General features: G+C 44.2%; 1 protein-coding gene across 1 annotated transcript; it reads right to left on the bottom strand.

Annotated features, from left to right (window-relative positions):
* Nucleotides 1-25: 25 nt before the first annotated feature.
* On the bottom strand, nt 26-16,965 carry LOC121557852 (transmembrane 7 superfamily member 3-like). Its single transcript, XM_041871321.2, has 12 exons — nt 16,691-16,965; nt 10,035-10,189; nt 8,624-8,774; nt 7,983-8,103; nt 6,498-6,669; nt 6,188-6,365; nt 4,354-4,440; nt 3,838-3,918; nt 2,547-2,699; nt 2,303-2,400; nt 1,964-2,126; nt 26-1,871 (listed from the first exon to the last, which is right to left on the bottom strand). The coding sequence occupies exons 1-12, from the start codon at nt 16,761-16,763 to the stop codon at nt 1,618-1,620; spliced, it is 1,686 nt and encodes a 561-aa protein (XP_041727255.1). The 5' UTR covers nt 16,764-16,965; the 3' UTR covers nt 26-1,617.
* Between the last annotated feature and the right edge of the window lie 4,992 nt (nt 16,966-21,957).

Here is a 21,957-nt window from a genome sequence, read left to right as displayed (position 1 = left end):
GTTTGCCTCCTCACACCCCTGTGTGTTTTGGTTTGGAAACTGAGAAAAGTATAAATGGCCATTTCTACTTGCATTTCACTCTTTCCCATCCTTGACATTGTAATCTGAATCCTGTCAGGTGATTCTGCTAATCATAAAAGAGCAAAACATCCTGTCGTGTGCAAATGGCGAGGATTTACAAAATCACTTGTGGGATATTACACTGCATCTGAGGATACCTTGTTCAGCACAAGAGGGAAAATAATCTCTTAAATTATCCACTTAATCAAGCTTCAATAATACTGAACATTTGGAGGAAAAACTGACATCGGTCATGGAATGCATTAATAAACCATTTCAGGTGACTCTGCAGGCAAATTCCTGTACACATTATTAATGCCTCAATAAGACAGCTTTTCAAACCAAAACACATACTGGGTGGGTAATAAGAGAGAAAGAACCTAAAGAAAAGTCCCACAAGACACATATTGGACTACCTTAAAATCAGTGTTTCGCCTATGTTCATTTAGCAGTGGTGGCTAAATTGTTGCCACTGCTGCAAAAATAAATATATATATATATATATATATATATATATATATATATTTTTAAATTAATATATTTCTGCCAAGACACGCTTTTAAATGGATAGTCGTTGGCCCAATGATTGGAAGTCTATGGGAACAGCTAGCAGGACATTGTCATAGGGGAAACACAAATGCTTTACCAAACTAAAGCTGGCAATAAGGAACATCAACAGCAGGCCCACTTTAATGAAGTGTTAGGCCACCTGACAGCAAGAGGCTGTGACACTTGTCGTTTCCTCTTCCTGCTACTGCTCAACACGGAGGAAATCCTGAAGGGCTTGGCTAGATCACCATTTCCTATAAACATCAGTGCCCAGGATCCACCTACACCTGCGGTTTATGATTTTAGAGTGCTGTCAAACATTTTAGGCTGCAAGTTCCCACCGATACCAGTAATAGTGTTCGATGCAACAACTACGTTTCGCAAAATGGGTCCCCAAAACACATGCATATTTCAATATAACATCTCTCATATTTCTTAAAAATCTAATTGTTCATATTTGTAAAAGAAAATGAAAAAGAGTGGCATCTACATACAGTTTTATAAAACATGGTGTAAAAGTGAGTTTGCACACAAAAATGTTGACAAAACATAAAAAACAACATAGCCATTGGAGCTGAAATGGGCATACCCAGAACTCCCTGACAGTGGTGTCATACCCATTAAAACTGGGGGGACAAATATTAAGTGGCAGCGGTAACAACTTCCTCAGTACCCTCTAAGAACATGCAGCCAAATACCACAAGACTAAGGAAGTGAAACAAATCATGCTCGAAAACAATGCTTTGAAAATTCTCTGTGTGCACTTTGTGGGACACATTCTGCAGAAGTTACATGCCAAAGTTCCGCCCCGGGCATATAAACACTACCTTACTGCACTGTTACCATCATCAATGGAATCAAAAATCCATAATCTGGAATAAAAATGCTCCAACGCAATGGTGCTTTCCCTGTACTGTAGATACAGAGACAATGCCCCATAGCACCCTCCTAGTGGGGTGAATCGGTCTACCTGGCTGGGTAAAATGGGTCTGGGTCGAGTGGGTGGGTTTAAAGGAGGAGGGGTGTGCACTCGCCAGCGGACTCTCTCCGGCTAGTCAACTGTCGGGCACGGGCGAGGAAACGGGAAGGGAGTGAGGACGTGTGGTGGCTTGGGTCCAGAACGTTGGTCTTGCGGCGCTCCCGCTCTTGCAGCCACATGAGGTAAGGGCTGGGGGGGAAGAAGGGCCGTGTGCGTTCCCGGTAGAGCTGTAGCACGATACCAGACACACCCAGAACCACCCACACTGTGATCATGATGAAATCTGGAAGACCAAGAATGAGAGAGGACAAAAAGGATGTTAGGGTGAAAGGTCAGAATCAGGGGGGGAAAAAATGAAGAAAAGATTTTACTCACCGATGTCCTGGAAAGGCACATCAGTAAAGGCCTTGCTGAAGTTGTCGTTGAGGAAGCGCTTGAGGATGTTAAGAGTGATGTACGAGAGGCTGGTATAGATGTAAGCATTCACAGCCAGCACCACAGCATAGGCTCCAGCAACACCACACGTAGTGATGTTACCCTGCAGAAAGACAACACCCACACAGCAATATTACCCAGAGGCTCCATTTCCACATTTGTCCTCCCAAAGCATTGAAAGTTCTAAGCCCTTCTTGAGTTTAAAGTGGGAGGGGACTATGACGTAGAGTTGGACAGCCACTGTAAAGAAAGTGCAGAAGGGTGGGGATCAGGGCCTACCTCTCTTGGCCAGCGCACAAAGAAGAGCGGTACCACGACCACGATGCAGCTGAACGTCACCCAGAACACCACATTTGAACGGAACACCTCCATGTCGCCTGAGGAAGTGGTGATGATAACTTCTTTACCACGTCGTTACAATACTTTGTGTCATACAACTTTCGTCTGACTGAGCATTATCCTGCTTGAACTTGTAAATCAAAGAAATAATAATCTGACGTAGGTGTTTTTTTGGTTCTTTTACCGATAGGCGTGAAGAAGACAGTGGAGGAGATGAGGAACCCCAGCATGAGACCGACGACGACGACACAGGACATGACCGAGCCGAAGCGCCACCAGCTCATCACCAGGATAACTCCCCCCACTACGCCAATCACTGCTGTCAGGGTCAGACGGACTGCAGAGAGGAAGCACACACACACACTTCTGTTCTGTCTTTCCACTAAAGCATGTTGGAACCCGTGCTCCAACTTAATTACTGGAACATGTGCTTTTACCGTGAGATGTAAGTGGTCCTCTGTAGTTCAATTGGTAGAGCATGGCGCTTGTAACGCCAGGGTAGTGGGTTCGATCCCCGGGACCACCCATACGTAAAAATTTATGCACACATGACTGTAAGTCGCTTTGGATAAAAGCGTCTGCTAAATGGCATATTATTTTATTATTATGTTTGTTCTATGCAGAAATGTGTTGTTTCACACTGAACTGTGTGCTATGCACAGGGGAAGTTTCCCATTGCATCCTAGATGAGTTCTCTGGCATCCATCCATCAGCTCCACCATTGAACAAATCACATTAGGGTTAGGGTTAGGGTGTGTAATTCTCAATTAATACACTCACCGCCATCCTCTATGACTAACACATAGTCGCATCCACATACAAGCCAACGCTGACATCACCTTGCATATGGGGAGCGCGAACACCCATGCAAGTCATTCTAGGTTTACCCAAATCAACATACACAAACTGTAACATAAGCATAAAATGCATCCGTGACATGTTTTGCTAGACCTTTTAGATTGCATGTGGGGCACATGTCCCATATTATCAATTATCTCCATACTGTAACAACTGTACTGATTTAGCACTGTCTAATATGATTTAATTTCCCAGTTAAGAAGACCAACAGGAGTTTATTTCAACTGAGCTGACCTGATTGAATCACAGAAAAACTCTGTGCTTTCAGGAGGCACCGACTGGAGCTTCCAAATTAAAATAGGATAATGTTTTGGGGGAAATCATATTGATATGGCATGACTATCTAATTCACATTAATGAGAGACCTGTGCCGATTAATGCAATTTGGCTGGAAGCAAAGCCAATTTGTATGGCTAATTTCATTCCAAAATACTGTATGCTTTGGAGACGCATTAAAAACTACAGAGGGAGTATAGAGATAACTGAACAAGCATATGACCAAATAAAAAACAACATAATTAATATCCTTATCAACCTGGCTGCCAAAAAAGGCAAGTACATTAGATAAGACAATGTCAACAATCTTCTTATCTTCATTTGAAATCACTTGAACTTACTGTCATAGTCCAGTTTTGTAGTTCTTGTGAAAAGGATAAAAAAGAAAAACGCTGTGAAGCCAAAGCCCATACAGAATAGCTCTAAGAGAGAGGAAGATAGAGAGGGGAACAAGGGAGGAAAGTTTAATATGAGAAAGCAACACAGTAAACACTCCTCTATTTTCTAGCATGACATCTAGGACTGGTTTCCCAGACCCAGATTAAACCTGGTACTGGTCTAAAAACATGACCAGCGAACAGTCTATTTATTATTTTTCTTTCAAATTATTTTTGCCCATTATGTGGGAGCAACAGTTTACAACAAGACCTTTAACCTCCAGCCCATATTTCCATTAGCTGGCTGGCATGAACTTTGAATGAGAGTTGGACTTTAACACACCATAAATAGCTGGGATAAAGCAGCTATTTATTACTGGTGTTCTATGGGGAGGAAAAGTCCTGGACTTCCCAAACGTATCTTCCAGTGGTGTAGTGGAAAAGTCGGTAAATCAACACTTGTTTCCCTTGGTTACTCACCACATTTGAAGAAGTGGTGCCCAAAGAAGCACACGAAGAGGCCAGCTAAACCAACGATGGTGAAGAAGATCATTGTGGATATCTTCCCTAGAAGAAAATAAAGTACATCAGCCTTTAGTCATTCTGTCTTTCCCCATAGTTGTTCTAACTTGTTGTTGGTCTAATAAGAGCAGCAGACCCTGTGTCGACGGTTTGTCTTTTTCCTCCTGCTCTGAAATTGCTCCATTGCAGTTTGTTACTGTTGATTAGAGTTGACATATGGGTTCATAAGTCAGCTGCTAATCAAAATAGAGACTGAAATCAGCTGACAACATATTCCTAGGGGACTGGTGTTGATCTTCCCTGGTCTGAAATGCACACTGTCCTTCAAGGTGCATTCCAGAAGATTTCCACGCAAATAGCCCTGAAGGTCTCAGCCAGAACGATTGCAGTACAGTAAATGTATTCTGTGTAGAATTACATTATACTCTCCTTCCACTCAACAGAAAGTTTAGTTGAATAAGGTCCCAGGAAATCAGACAGGAATACTCAGATATGTCTCCATTATAGACACACTATATATACAAAAGTATGTGGACCCCTTCAAATTAGTGGATTTGGCTATTTCAGCCACACCCGTTGCTGACAGGTGTATTAAATCGAGCACACAGCCATGCAATCTCCATAGACAAACATTGACAGTAGAATGGCCTTACTGAAGAGCTTGTGACTTTCAACATGGCACCGTCATAGGATGCCACCTTTCCAACAAGTCAGTTCGTCAAATTTCTGCCCTGCTAGAGCTGCCCCAGTCAACTGTAAGTGCTGTTATTGTTAAGTAGAAACGTCTAGGAGCAACAACGGCTCAGACGCAAAGTGGTAGGCCACACAAGCTCACAGAACGGGACCACAGAGCGCTGAAGCGCGTAAAAATCGTCTGTCCTCGGTTGCAACACTCACTACTGAGTTCCAAACTGCCTCTGGAAGCAACGTCAGCACAATAACTGTTCGTCGGGAGCTTCATGAAATGGGTTTCCATGGCCGAGCAGCCGCACACAAGCATAAGTTCACCATGTGCAATGCCAAGCGTCGGCTGGAGTGGTGTAAAGCTCGCCGCCATTGGACTCCAGAGCAGTGGAAACGCGTTTTCTAGAGTGATGAATCACACTTCGCTATCTGGCAGTCCGACGGACGAATCTGGGTTTGGCGGATGCCAGGAGAATGCTACCTGCCCGAATGCATAGTGCCAACTGTAAAGTTAGGTGGAGGAGGAATAATGGTCTGGGGCTGTTTTTCATAGTTCGGGCTAGGCCCCTTAGTTCCAGTGAAGGGAAATCTTAACGCTACAGCATACAATGACATTCTAGACAATTCTGTGCTTCCAACTTTGTGGCAACAGTTTGGGGAAGGCCTTTCCTGTTTCAGCATGACAATTCCCCCATGCACAAAGCGAGGTCCATACAGAAATGGTTTGTCGAGATCGGTGTGGAAGAACATGACTGGCCTGCACAGAGCCCTGACCTCAACCCCATCAAACACCTTTAGGATAAATTGGTATGCTGACTGCGAGCCATGCCTAATCTCCAAACATCAGTGCCCGACCTCACTAATGCTCTTGTGGCTGAATGGAAGCAAGTAACCGCAGCAATGTTCCAACATCTAGTGGAAAGCCTTCCCAGAAGAGTGGAGGCTGTTATAGCAGCAAAGGGGGGACCAACTCCATATTAATGCCCATGATTTTGGAATGAGATGTTCAACGAGCAGGTGTCCACATACTTTTGGTCGTGTAGTGTATATTGACTGATGTTTCCCTGCAAAAATACCTTTTTGGCCCTGTGCTGGTTGTCCCACTTACCCAGAGTGTCGCAGCCATCCAGGGTGGAGGCGAAGCTGCAGGCGTAGGTGTGGACAGGGATATACGAGGAAGAGGTGTTAATCACTGGGTCTCTGACTATGACAGAGTAGATTACACCCTGGCCCGGGATGGAGCTAAACACTACCTCCGTCTTATCATTGGACGAAAGTGTCATGAGCTACAGGGAGAAAAAAAGGAGAAAAGCTCACCATACCATTACACCACAACCAGCAAGTTTACAGTCTACGATCCCAATCTGTATTTTTATACATATCCATTTTGCACTATATTCACGCTGTCATCAGCTCACCCTTTTCCCATGCTCTGTCATGGTCTGGACGTTGGCCACACTCTGGATGCTGGTGATGAGGCTCTGCTCTGATAGGTCGCTCTCAGGCAGGAAGTACTGGTAGATGTCGTACCTCAGGCGCCAGCGAGTGTTTTCACCCACTTCAGTGTCACAGGCGGGCGGAATGGAGCCCCTGAGGAGGTGCCAACAGAGGTCAGTTCACAGTGGATTCTGAAAGTTTCCTTTAAAGTACGAATGCGCATTTGGGGAAACTGTGCCACTGTTCGCCCCAGTGACTTTGTTATTGTTTAGTTGATGAAAACAGAGCAGAAAAGCGTCCGGCAGCATGGTAAAAAGAATTGCTGTACATATTCTGCTGTTCTATCGCGTGTGCAATGATGTCAGAGGGAAAAACAGTGTTCGTTGTTTACAGTAACTTCTTTGTTGTTGTAATATCCTAAACGGACATGGCTGTTTCACCATTAAGGATTCTAGCTTTAAACAGAAATGTTGTAGATTATTTTACTTTTAAAAAATTTAAATATTTTTCACAATTAAATAAGATGGCTCAGAAGAGCCGTCACAAATAATTATAATAATACAGCAATATGAAAATGCAACAGAAAGGGCAGTAGTCTCAATTACAATTTAGAGACTACGCAAAACAAGTGTCTCCATCACTTTTATCTTATTCAAAATATTTCAAAATCTTTGTGACTCTTTTTGGTTTCGCCACAGACCTCCCCAGACCTCTTTGGTCTTTTGCTTTTTGAATCACTGCTATTTCGAAATCTTAGTTTCTTTTTCTTCTAGGTAAATTCAGATACAGTTCTGTCAACAGACCACAGGCCAATGTAACATTGAAGCTGCTTGATGCACAACAGGAAGATTGTGTGTGTGTGTGCTTCCTCTCTGCAGTCTGCTTGGGCCTGACAGAAGTGCGTGTGTTTCCTCTCTGCGGTCCACGTAATGCGAGTAGGTACTGTATGTGGAAATACTAAAAGACAGCACTTCCCATAGCCTGGTCACCAGATCGGTTTGTGCCATATTGCCAACTCCTATGATCATCATCTCACCATAGCCTGATTAATAGCAACAAAGTATTTTATTTATTTCCATAAAGAAATATCAATGATTTCCCTATCCCAAAATGCTGAAGAGGTTGGGTTCCACTCAGTGTACCTCGCCACTTGTGGGTAAAGCTCTTTTCTCCACTAAAGCACATTCCTAGCCAGAGCCCTGCCATTAAGACATTTCTTACTCTGCTTCCACAACAATGAAAAACACACAAATGTAAGACAGCACATAGTGCACTCATAAGATTGCTTTGTCTTTCAGTCACAGGACTATTTCTTTGACTAATTGTTGGCTTTTCACCAGGGTTAACTTTAAAATGTATAAACCAAAACATATGCAGAGAGTGCCCTGCCTCATATGTGTTTGCAGTGAGACAGAAGTGGTTAAATCCAAGTGGTTAAATCCATAAACCCTCTAGTGTGTTGTTACCTTGAATATCCAATATTTGCAGGTGCAAAGCGGATAGTAGTCTCAAAAAGGTTGTAGTGGAGATATATATTTGGGTCAATGTCCAGGTCAAACTCCAGATTACAAGCTCCAGGGACTGGGTCTGCAGAGAGAGAGAAAACACATCTAATTAAAACCAGCCAATCAAGTCATTGTTTTTTCTTGAAGTCCATTAACAGTGCAGTAGTAGCAGTAGTAGACTGAGTTAGTACCATTGGTCTATGCAGATGGCCTACTGGTGACTTTAGAGAAGTTGTAGAGTGCAGATTACTCTACACAGATACAATCAGTTTGGTGGAAGGCAAAACAGCTTTGAAGTTTGTCCTCAGTTGACTTTCTATTTGTTTTGTTCAGTAATCCAACTGACATTCTTGTTTTGGGGTTCGTTTGAAACGGACTCTAGGTCTACTAGACACACTTGCTATTGCTTTAACATGGTATATGGAGTGGTTAAAACAATGGTGGATTGAGGGTGAGTAGTGAGAGGTAAAATATCCTGGAATGCTAACAGTGATGTAAGGTGACATAGCCCCTTGACAGGTAGTGGGAGGTCACCTAAAACTGTAGAGGAATTGGTGTATTATTTTGGGAAGCGGAGATGGATGATGGAAGGGCATACATACCAGAGCTGGTGTAGGGGAGGATAACCCCTGTGCCGGACACAGAGTCCCCATCAGCGGCCAGCAGGAACCAGGAGAGCGTGGTCTGACCGGGGATCAGGGGTGAGAGAAGGCCTGAGTCCACCGCTGTTAGAGAGAGGCCCATCCCTGGCATCTGCCCAAAGTAGGAAGGAATGCAGCTGTCAGTCAACCAGACAACCAGAAAATCACTCAAATAGTCAGCCAACAACACATCCCTAATCTATCCAAATCGGTCACAAAAACAAAGCCTGAAATCCCATGAAGATCCATGTTCTAAAGCTCTAAGTCAATCTTTAGTTGATTACAATGCACTGAATGCACTGATTTGCCTGAAGGTTTCAGTTGCTCTCAATTTTCTCCGTATCCTGGCAAATAATGTCTCCATTGTGAGTAACTCTAACGTAGTAATTACCATACTACCACCATGTTATTACTGCTTTATTCCTCCGTATTGTAATGTAAAGTACTACTGAAACGTGCACAGTCGCCCGGCTGACCATCTGTTCTCACATAGCTGTAGGCTATACCTGCCAGATGGTTTAGACAGTGGAGAAAGAACGACTTGTGGTGATATTTACTTCCAGCTGACACTCATTAACTGTCTATGCCGTGTTTGGTACATTTGCCCTTTTTTAGCAGACGCTCTTATCCAGAGCGACTTACAGTTAGTGAGTGCATACATTTTCCTACTGGCCCCCCGTGGGAATCGAACCCACAACCCTGGCGTTGCAAGCGCCATGCTCTACCAACTGAGCTAAACAGGGCCACAGTTGGGGCCAGTTTTCATGTTGACTTCACTACAGTCAGAGCATGTTTACTGCTTTAGCCTATTCCCACTATGAGTTAGGACTACTTTGATTTAGGACTACTTTAATTTAGGACTACTTTGAGCTAGTTCAAAGTGTTTTCAGTTGTAAGAGGGAAAGGCATTCACACAGGTTTCCGTCAAGACCAAAGAGCTTGTGATCAGCCCAACACATGACAGCTCTACTCAGTCAGAGTGTCTGCAAATCTCACAAGACTCCACCACAAGTGGGTCAGTAGAAGGTGTTTGTGTGTGTGATAGGGAAATAGGCGATTGTTTCTTCACCCAACCCTTAGGTTCTCTGGGACCAAGGCCAGGATTGGTCAACCCATCTTACCCTTGCCTCATGCCCCGCCTTCCTCCCATGATGTGCAACCAGTCTGGTTGCACATCATCTGACTTCCCTCCAAAAGTCAGCGGACCAATCAGTGCCAATCGTGTGTGTGTGTGTGCGTTTGTTCGTATGTACGCATGTGTTTGATATGGTAATAGGCAATATTGAATGAATGAACACTGACCTGAATTAGACTATTACATAAATCTATTTTACTGTGAGCATGTGTGTTTGTACGCGAGCCAGTGTCTTACCTTGTTGTAGGACAGCGTAGCATTGCTGTGCTGTGTGTGGAACTGGAGGGTGATGAAGGCCACTTCAGGGGGGATTCTGGAGACCACTGCCTGCACCGTCTCGTTCTCATTCATACTCACGTTCTGAAAGGTGTTAAACAGGAAAACCACGCGATCTGAGAGAGGAAATAGATGTTACAGCATTATTTACATTGACATTTTAGTCATTTAGCAGACGCTCTTATCCAGAGCGACTTACAGTTAGTGAGCGCATACATTTCCATACTGGCCCCCCGTGGGAATCGAACCCACAACCCTGGCATTGCAAACGCCATGCTCTACCAACTGAGCTACACGGGGCAATTCCCTACCTTCTGGCTGTCCTGCAGTAACTCACTTTGAGGGAAGTAGCTATAGAGTAGCTAATATCAGGCCAGGGTGACAGGTAGCTAAAGCACATTTGTTGATTTTGTAGTCCGGTCAAAACGGAATGATTCTTAACACTCCCAAGTCCCAACTTCGGCAGACAAGTTTCACATTCTCACTGAAGTTTCTAGCCAAAAGCATAAACTAGTTAGCTGGGGAGGGCTCATCAGGACGACTGACTGAACCGAATCCACCCACTCAACTCTCGCTGCCCGACATACGTTATCAATTTTGGGTACAAGGCGTGTCTGTATAGCCTCTCCCTGTTTATCATTGGTGAAACTATGAGCTTTTCAGCAATGCAGTCATTATATAGAGTTAATAAAATTTACCTAAGAAATACTGGTCATTTACTTGAAGAAAATTAAAGTAACTGCATGTACAAGAAGAGAAAGTGTCTCACAGGAGATACGGCTAATCGAAGGATGGTCCCATTCTTCATTTCACTATGGCTCTGGAAAGAAAGATGGTGAACATTGCTACTACCACAGCATGATGCTGTAGCAACAAAACAAAACTTTATATTGGTGATATGACATACACTATATATACAAAAGTATGTGGACGCCTCTTAAAATGTGTGGATTTGGCGATTTCAGCCACACCCGTGCTGACAGGTGTATAAAATCGAGCACACAGCCATGCAATCTCCATAGACAAACATTGGCAGTAGAATGGACTTACTGAAGAGCTCAGTGACTTTCAACGTGGCACCGTCATAGAATGCCACCTTTATCATCCTAGGCTATCCACAACCTGTTACTAGGTTAATTTATATACAGTGGGGTCTGAATACTGAGCTATATTTTATGCAAAAAAAAATTTGAAATTATTTTATACTAATACAATTGCTCAGAGAAAGAGTAATACTTTTTTTCTCAAAAAGGTAGGGGTAAAAAATATTTAAATACCATTCAATACCTCACCTTGCAAGGATAACAGCACAGCCTTTTTCTAAAATGTTTTATGAGTTGGCCAACCGTAAGTGTGAATGTCTTTCCAGTTCTGCTGTTCTGATTTCTGTTGAGGGCCCACTGATAAATCTCGCACAGGGACCCGTGACAATGTGGTTACACCTGTGGTTGTGAAAACATCATCCAGGATGTGGGCCTATTGTATGTACCTCTGAGAATTGACACCTTCAATCCACAACATATACCAAAAACAAGCCAGGCCAGATCCTCACACAAAACAACTATTGTATTGTAACTATTGTGGCACGGCTTAGCTAATCTCCAAATAGGCTACTGGTTGTTCTCACTGCTTGTGTATTACACTTGGCTTTTTCACTTTCTACTTTCTTGCTCACCTTCCTTTGTACAGCCTTTTTGTCTACTTTTCTGGTCTCTCTGTCTGTCCATACCTCCTGAATTGTCACCTGTCTTTCTCACCGGTCTCTTTTCTCTCGCTGTTAAATATTCAAACACATGATGTCACGTCTACTCCTGCTCCTCCCCTCCGGCGTGCGACGTCGCCGGAATACTAACCACCAGTCCTGGGATTCTTCATTACGCATACCTGGCATCCATCATTACGCGCACCTGCAGATCATTGTGATTCACACCTGGACACCATTACCTTCCTTATTACCTCCCCTTTATATGTCCCTCCCTTACGTTTAGTCCTTAGTCGGTATTGTTCTTGTGTCCATGCTATATCGCCACTGTTACGCTGTCTCGTTTCATGTTTGTTGTTTTATTAAACGTTTCACCTGCACCTGCTTCTCGACTCACAGCGTCATTGCTACAGAATACCGACTAACCATGGAAGCAGTAGGAAATTCGAATATCTCTCAGACGGTCGATGAACAGGGTTATCTTCTACGTCAACACCATGACCAGCTGGCACAACTGGGATCGGCTATAGAGGAGGTTCTTCAGTGTGCAACGTCTCGAACACACCCAGGAGGCGTTGCCTTCATCCAGCAGAGGATCCTCTACAACCAGCCGACCCAGCGAGCCAGCACATCAGCCCATTCAGCAACCCGCTCAGGTCAGCGATGCCCATTTATCCCTCCCGGGATAAATATGACGGTACACCATCCAAATGCCGTGGCTTCCTACTGCAGTGCTCCCTCTATTTTACACATCAGAGGGGAGCTCCCACCACCGAGAGGTCCAAGGTTGCCACGGTGAATTCTTTGCTGACTGGGCGGGCGTTGAAATGGGCTACGGCCGTCTGGGAGAGAGGAGAGGAGGAGCTTGATTCTTATGAGGGGTACATGGCTCTGTTTAAATGTATTTTTGATCATCCCCCGGAGGGCAGAGAGGGAGGTGAGCGGCTACTGCAATTATGGCAGGGGAACCAGACAGCTGCTGAGTACGCGCTCACCTTTCGGACAGTAGCAGCATCCAGTGGATGGAATGAGCCGGTGCTTCGTACGCTATTTAGAAGAGGTTTGTGTGAAGAGGTCCAGATGGAACTGGCTTGTCGAGACGACAACCTCACCGTGGAAGCACTCATTGCGATGGCCATCCGTCTGGATAACCTACTTCGGGAGCGCCGGTACTCTCATCGCTTCTCTCCCTCCCTCAGTGAACACTCGGGATCAGAGTCTGAACCCATGGAGGTAGGGGTCACTCGTCTCCCCGCGGCAGAGCGCCGCAGACGGATACAGCTGGGGCTCTGTCTGTACTATGAACAAGGCGGGCACAAGCTCCAGAGGTGTCTGGCATGTCCGAATCCAGGATCCACAAGAGCAGAGGGACAGTCACGTGATCTTCCACCCCCTAGGGCAGGAGTGAGTATTCCATCTTCATCACTGTCTACTAGGCTCTTTTTGGTGTCCATTACACTATCTGACTGTCCCTCATGTACTGTGTCTACAGCGTTTGTGGATTCCGGTGCCACAGGGAACTTTATTGACCATACCTTTGCCTCCTCTCTTAACATCAACTCATACCCGCTCTCCTCTCCTTTTCCGGTTCAAGCCCTGGATAGTCGGCCTTTAGGACCCGGAACAATCACCCACATCACTCAACCACTCACCGTGGAGTCCATTCATCAGGAGAACATTCCCTTCTTCATTACCACTGCACCAGTCCACAAGATCATCCTCGGCCTCCCTTGGCTTCAACGCCACAACCCTACCATCTCATGGTCGAGAATGAGAATTATAGACTGGTCACCCGAATGCCGGAGGACCTGCTTCCCTGTCCCCTGTGGTTCCAAGTCGGTTGAGAGTCCTGTGCCCAACATCCCAGAGGTATACCAGGACCAGCGGGAGGTATTCTCCAAGACCCGCGCCACCTGTCTTCCTCCTCATCGCCCCTGGGACTGTACCATCGACCTGCTTTCAGGTTCTGCGCCTCCGCGCAGATGCATCTACCCTCTGTCGGTGGCTGAGACCCAGGCCATGGAGGAGTACATCCAAGAGGCGCTCCAACAAGGTTTCATTCGCACGTCCACTTCCCCTGCGTCGGCTGGTTTCTTCTTCGTGGCCAAGAAGGATGGAGGGTTACATCCCTGCATTGACTACAGAGGATTCAACGAAATCACCACCAAGTATCGGTACCCTCTTCCATTGGTGCCGTCAGCCATCGAGCAGCTCCGCGGGGCCCAGGTTCTTTACCAAACTGGACCTGCGGAGTGCATACAATCTCATCCGCATCCGGGAGGGGGATGAGTGGAAGACTGCATTTAGCACGATGTCTGGTGATGCCAAATGGCTTAGCCAATGCTCAGTCAGTGTTCCAGGCATTTGTTAATGAGGTGTTCAGGGACATGCTCGGCCGCCAGGTGGTCGTGTATATCGATGACATCCTGATCTACTCGGCTACCCTGGAGGATCACATCATTCACGTTCGAGCAGTCCTGGAACGCCTCCTCGCCAATCACCTATTCGTCAAGGCTGAGAAGTGCCAATTTCACCAGAGGACAGTCTCCTTCTTAGGCTACCAAATCAGCCTGCAGGGTGTGACGACAAGAAGGTAGATGCAGTCAGGTGAAGGCCAGTTCCAACTACCATAAAGGGGTTACAACGGTCTTTGGGGTTTGCCAACTTCTACCGCCGCTTCATCAGGAACTTCAGCTCTGTCACCGCTCCTCTCACCTCCTTAAAGGAGGGCCCCGTAGGTTGGTGTGGAGCCCAGCAGCCGAGGCCTTCTGTCTACTCAAAGGACGTTTCACCTCTACCCCAGTACTCAAACACCCAGATCCCACGACATCCTTTGTGGTGGAGGTGGACGCTTCAGAGGTAGGCGTGGGGGCAGTTCCGTCTCAACGACAGGGTAACCACAGAAGTTGTACCCGTGTGCGTTTTACTCTAAGAAACTGTCCCCTGCGGAGAGGAAATACGACATCGTAGTTGGCATTAGAGGAGTGGCATTAGAGGAGTGGAGACACTGGCTGGAGGGCACCAAGGAACCATTCGTCATTCTCACCGACCATCGGAACCTGGAGTACATACGGACAGCGAGGAGGCTGAATCCGCGCCAAGCAAGGTGGGCCCTTTTCTTCACGAGGTTTGACTTCACGCTGACCTATCACCCAGGTTCTAGGAACACCAAGGCTGATGCTCTGTCCCGTCTCTACGGGGGTGGGTCCTGCCCAGAATGCGCCCATAATTCCATCCTCCCGAGTCGTAGCTCCTGTGGTCTGGGACGTTGATGCGGACATCCGCCAGGCTCTGGAGAGGGAGCCCGCACCCACTAATTGTCCTCCGGAGCGCATTTACGTTCCCACAGGGATAAGGGATCGGCTGCTGACCTGGGCGCACACAGCTGTCATCGCTGGACATCCAGGTATTTCTCACACTATCTCTGGGAAATACCGGTGGCCCACCTTAGCGCAGGACGTCACTCGCTATGTCAACTCCTGTTCCATATGTGCTCAAACCATGTCCCCCCGGAACGCTCCAGCAGGGAAGCTCCTGCCGCTTCCCGTGCCTCAGCAACCCTGGTCACATCTATCCATTGACTTTGTAACCGATCTCCCCTCCTCTGACGGTTTCGCCACCATTTTGGTGGTAGTGGATAAATGTTCTATCCTCTTCCTGGTCTCCCCACTGCTCTCCAGGTCGCTGAGGAACTCCAGCAGGTCTTCTGGCATTATGGCCTTCCGGAGGACATCGTCTTCACATCACGAGTATGGAGGGCCTTCATGTAGAAGCTCAGGGTCACGGTCAGCCTCACTTGCAGGTACCAGCCTCAGTCCAACGGGCAGGTGGTGAGGATGAACCAGTAGCTGGGGAGGTTCCTGAGGAGTCACTGTCAGGACCGGCAGGGTGAGTGGGCACGATTCCTTCCATGGGCAGAGTACGCCCAGAACTCGCTACGTCATTGTCAACTGTATTCTCATCGTGACCGATTTTAAAGGTTAGACTGAAAAAGAAGCATGACTGCCATGGAGGGTTCTTTTCCTTTCGTTTAACATGTGATGAGGGGGGGATTAAGCAGCCAATTCCTAAAGCCTACTTCTTTCTCAAGCATTAAATCTGTCAATGGCATCCAACCTGTTCACTAGGGCCAATCCGAAGATGCCTTGCAGTGCAAATAGACCTACATTTCAATTATATGTAGCAGTAAAGGAATTACATTCCATGAGAGGAATATCTATTTTTGAATGCTGTGCATCTTGGCATTTCAAGGGTGGGTGTATACAATCAGCATTTTATCCTATGTTTAGTGTAGCATATACATAGCCTATACAACCTGGGTATGAAATTGAGCGTGAGATAATGCTTATTTTATTTTTTACCATGAACAATAATATTTTGAAATCCCAGACTAATTCCACATAACTATTTTACTGTTGAAGACATATTGAATATTTTTCTTCCACTTTTCCAGCAACTAGTACAACTGTCTTCACCTCATCATAACCCAAAATATAAGGATGTTTTACTCCACTGTTTATGTTTTTGTTGACATTTGAGTCGTTGTAAAAAAACAAAAAACACTATGCCATTTCAAAATACAACTAGTTAGTCCATGACATGGACTATCAGCCCGTGCATCCACAGTTCCATCTATGAATTTGAGAGTGGTTCATACTTCTCCAGCCTCTGACTGTGAAGACTAACTACAACAATAGGTAACATCCCCAAAATAGGAATGGTTAACAATTCATAAAGTTAGTGGAGTGGATATCTCTGATTCAAAGAAGACGCAACGTATGTTCTTCATTTAAAACAATAAGACGCTAGCTAGAGTTTGATTGGCTTTCAGCCAGCAGCCTTGACATAATCTAAAAGTTATTCAAGTTAATCTAATGCCAATTTTATTTGAAAACAAAAGCATAACATGACTTACTTTCCACTTGTGCTACAACTCCATCACAGACCAAGAAAGATACAAATATGTATATTAGCCAGGAGGACAGCATTTTCTTCAGGCCCACGTTCCTACTTCCTAGTCTTCTACATTCAATGGAAACACAGTTGCTGAGATATTCAATAAAGGCTTTCCTGCAACAGGCCAGTGCAACATAGCGTGCCTACGAATTCGTTTTCATTGCTTTTGTTGCTTCAGCGGAACAACTCCAACCACGTCCGGCCGCTCAAACGTACTGCCGATATGTCAACTGCTGCCAGCCACTTCCTTTCTCCAGCGAGACGTCAAAACAAACGGGGCAGGTCCCAATCCCAGTCCGAGTGTGCGTTCCAGAGCGCCTAGATTGTAACCTTTCACCGAACAAAACAGCAACTGGGTGATTCTCATGAAACCAGTTTTAAACATGCCTGTAGCAAATTGAGTTACAAAACCATGATGCATCTGCAAAAATCAACTATCATTCTGAGGACTAAGATGTCTCGTTTTTGGCAAAGTGTCTTATTTTAAATACATTTGTAATTTTCGCCAGGATTTTGAAAATGTACATACCAAATTCTCATTACCGAAATGCATGCAGATTAGATTCTCAGGCCCACATTGTATACAATTTTACTTTAGAAAAACCAAACTTATTTGAATAAAACACAAAATATGTTGCTGTAGTTTGTCCATCAATCATAAAAATGGAATGCTAGTTGAAATTTACATTAAACTATCATATTTATTAGGTACAACAGTGTATGTGTCTCATTACTGTAACACTTTTTCAAGTTCGTGTAAAACTCCAATCAGTATTATTAACCCATGATGCATCATCTAGAGGAGTAGTAGAGGTTAAGTTAATTTATTCATTTAAAGCCTTCAGAATTAGGTTCTTATTCTCAAACACCCGCTTTACCTCACTTGACCTTCTCATTACCAAAATGGCTAAAACGCTCAAATTGGCAAAAAGTTAGATATAATTATTTTATAATTTCATTTGAAATATTATTTTCAGTGTTATGTTTAACTCAGGCTTTTTCATTTGGGGAGAAATGTGAAAAATATATAATAAATGTATTGGTTTATTACTTTTTTGGACTGTTACAGTAATGAGAATTTTGTGGAAATTGTGGTAAAATGCACAATATCTGATTAAAAAAAACATAATAATAATTATGAAATAGATACAGTGCCCTCAGAAAGTATTCACACCCCTTGACTTTTTCCACATTTTCTTGTGTTACAGTCTGAATTTAAAATGGAAAAAAATTGAGATGTTTTGTCACTGCCCTTCACACAATACCCCATAATTTCAAAGTGGAATTATGTTTTTTTGTTTTTTACAAATGAATTACAAATGAAAAGCTGAAATGTCTTGAGTCAATAGGTATTCAACCCCTTTTTTATGGCAAGCCTAAATAAGTTAACATTTTAAGTTAAGGAATACAAATGTGCTTAACAAGTCACATAATAAGTTGCATGGACTCATTCTGTGTGCAATAATAGTGTTTAAATATATATATTTTGTCATTTAGCAGACGCTCTTATCCAGAGTGCATACATTTTTTCATACTGGCCCCCCGTGGGAAACGAACCCACAACCCTGGCATTGCAAGCGCCATGCTCTACCAACTGCTCTACCAACTGAACAGGGGACTTGATAACATGATTTTTGAATGACTACCTCATCTCTGTACCCAACACATACAATTATCTGTAAGGTCCCTCAATCGAGCAGTGAATTTCAAACATAGAACACAATGCCTCGCAAAGAAGGGCACCTATTGGTAAATGGGTAAAAAAGAAGAAAAAAAAGACATTAAATATCCCTTTGAGCATGGTGAAGTTATAAATTACACTTTGGATGGTGTATCAACACACCCAGTCACTACAAAGAAACAGGCTTCCTTCCTGACTCAGTTGCCAGAGAGGAAGGAAACCGCTCAGGGATTTTACCATGAGGCCAATGGTGACTTCAAAACAGTTACAGAGTTTGATGGCTGTGATAGGAGAACACTGAGGATGGATCAACAACATTGTAGTTACTCCACAATACTAACCCAAATGACAGTGAAAAGAAGGAAGCCTGTACAGAATAAAAATATTCCAAAACATGTATCCTGTTTGCAACAAGGCACTAAAGTAATACTGCAAAAAGACGTGACAAAGCAGTACATTTTTGTCCTGAATACAAAGTGTTATGTTTGGGGCAAAACCAATACAACACATTACTGAGTACCACCATTCATATTTTCAAGCATAGTGGTGGCTGCATCATGTTGTGGATATGCTTGTAATCGTTAAGGACTGGGGAGTTCTTCAGGATAAAAAAGAAACGGAATGGAGCCAAGCACAGGCAAAATCCTAGAGGAAACCTGGTTCAGTCTGCTTTCCAGGAGACACTGGGAGATGAATTCACCTTTCAGTAGGACAATAACCTAAAACACAAAGCCAAATCTACACTGGAGTAGCTTACCAAGAAGACAGTGAATGTTCCTGAGTGGCCGAGTGACAGTTTTGACTTAAATCTACTTGAAAATCTATGGCAAGACCTGAAAATGGCTGTCTCAATGTCTAGCAATGATCAACAACCAATTTGACAGAGCATGAATACTTTTTTAAAGAATAATGGGTAAATTTTGAACAATCCAGGTGTGGAAAGCGCTATGAGACTTACCCAGAAAGACTCACAGCTGTCAACGCTGCCAAAGGTGCTTCTACAAAGTATTGACTCAAGGGTAAATTAGATATTTCGGTATTTCATTTTCAATAAATGTGAAACAATTCTACAAACATGTTTTCAATGTAATCTTTTTTAATTCAGGCTGTAACACAATAAAATGTGGAATAAGTCAAGGGGTATGAATACTTTCTGAAGGCACTGTAAGTACAGATCCTAACCTCAGTGATCCAAGAGGAAATTTAGTGGAAAATGACAGTTAACAGTTTTTTGGTCAGTTTCGTGAGAATGACCAAGCTACAGTTTATTGGGAAAAAAAGTAATATTATTAGTGGGAAATATTATTTTGTGCAATATGTTGGAATTCTTGGGGTATGATAAATATTAATTTGTGTTTTTCATTTCTCAATGTCACAAGTTCAGTCCTATTTCACCTCCAATTCAAGCCACCAGGAGGCATAAGCGTAACATAGTTGAGGCACAGGCATTTTGGCATTGATTGCCCTGGGAATTTGTTTCAGTTGGGTTGATTCAGACAGTCTGTTGTTTTACACTATGAATGTTTGCAAGAGTATTATATGGTTATCAGGGTCGTATTCATTAGGGCATGCATACCATAGCAAATGTGAATGGATTGAATCTCATCACTTTCAAGAAATGGCACTGGGTATTACATTTACATAACATTTTATTCATTTAGCAGATTATCTTATCCAGAGCGATTTACCGTTAGTGCACTTATCTTAAAGGGGTAATCTGCTACATCCATAGAAAATATGTAATTGCTACATCCATTTTTGGACTTTGAAATTAATGATATGTACCTATTGATTCTTGAAGAATATAATTTATACACTGAGTGTACAAAACATTATGAACTCCTGCTCTTTCCATGACATACAGTGCCTTCAGAAAGTGTTCATAACCCTTGACTTATTCCACATGTTGTTGTGTTGAAGCCTGAATTAAACATTTATGAAATATATAGTTTTTCTCACCCATCTACACATACCGCATAATGACAAAGTGAAAACAAGTTTTTAGAAATTTTTGCAAATGTATTGAAAATGAAATACAGAAAGATCTAATTTACATAAGTATTCAAATCAAATCAAATCAAATCAAATCAAATTTTATTGGTCGCATGCGCCGAATACAACAGGTGCAGACATTACAGTGAAATGCTTACTTACAGCCCTTAACCAACAGTGCATTTATTTTAAACAAAAAAAGTAACAATAAAACAACAACAAAAAAAGTGTTGAGAAAAAAAGAGCAGAAGTAAAATAAAGTGACAGTAGGGAGGCTATATATACAGGGGGGTACCGTTGCAGAGTCAATGTGCGGGGGCACCGGCTAGTTGAGGTAGTTGAGGTAATATGTACATGTGGGTAGAGTTAAAGTGACTATGCATAAATACTTAACAGAGTAGCAGCAGCGTAAAAAGGATGGGGTGGGGGGCAGTGCAAATAGTCCGGGTAGCCATGATTAGCTGTTCAGGAGTCTTATGGCTTGGGGGTAGAAGCTGTTGAGAAGTCTTTTGGACCTAGACTTGGCACTCCGGTACCGCTTGCCGTGCGGTAGCAGAGAGAACAGTCTATGACTGGGGTGGCTGGAGTCTTTGACAATTTTGAGGGCCTTCCTCTGACACCGCCTGGTATAGAGGTCCTGGATGGCAGGAAGCTTTGCCCCAGTGATGTACTGGGCCGTACGCACTACCCTCTGTAGTGCCTTGCGGTCGGAGGCCAAGCAGTTGCCATACCAGACGGTGATGCAACCAGTCAGGATGCTCTCGATGGTGCAGCTGTAGAATCTTTTGAGGATCTGAGGACCCATGCCAAATCTTTTTAGTCTCCTGAGGGGGAATAGGCTTTGTCGTGCCCTCTTCACGACTGTCTTGGTGTGTTTGGACCATGATAGTTCGTTGGTGATGTGGACACCAAGGAACTTGAAGCTCTCAACCTGTTCCACTACAGCCCCGTCGATGAGAATGGGGGGCGTGCTCAGTCCTCTTTTTTTTCCTGTAGTCCACAATCATCTCCTTTGTCTTGGTCACGTTGAGGGAGAGGTTGTTGTCCTGGCACCACACGGCCAGATCTCTGACCTCCTCCCTATAGGCTGTCTCATCGTTGTCGGTGATCAGGCCTACCACTGTTGTGTTGTCGGCAAACTTAATGATGGTGTTGGAGTCGTGCCTGGCCATGCAGTCATGGGTGAACAGAGAGTACATGAAGGGGACTGAGCACGCACCCCTGAGGGGCCCCCGTGTTGAGGATCAGTGTGGCAGATGTGTTGTTACCTACCCTTACCACCTGGGGGCGGCCCGTCAGGAAGTCCAGGATCCAGTTGCAGAGGGAGGTGTTTAGTCCCAGGATCCTTAGCTTAGTGATGAGCTTAGAGGGCACTATGGTGTTGAATGCTGAGCTGTAGTCAATGAATAGCATTCTCACGTAGGTGTTCCTCTTGTCCAGGTGGGAAAGGGCAGTGTGGAGTGCGATAGAGATTGCATCATCTGTGGATCTGTTGGGGCGGTATGCAAATTGGAGTGGGTCTAGGGTTTCTGGGATTATGCTGTTGATGTGAG

This window comes from Coregonus clupeaformis, chromosome 28 (genome assembly GCF_020615455.1).
Source record: "Coregonus clupeaformis isolate EN_2021a chromosome 28, ASM2061545v1, whole genome shotgun sequence".
Classification (NCBI taxonomy): domain Eukaryota; kingdom Metazoa; phylum Chordata; class Actinopteri; order Salmoniformes; family Salmonidae; genus Coregonus; species Coregonus clupeaformis.
This window is presented reverse-complemented; position numbering and strand designations above follow the sequence as displayed.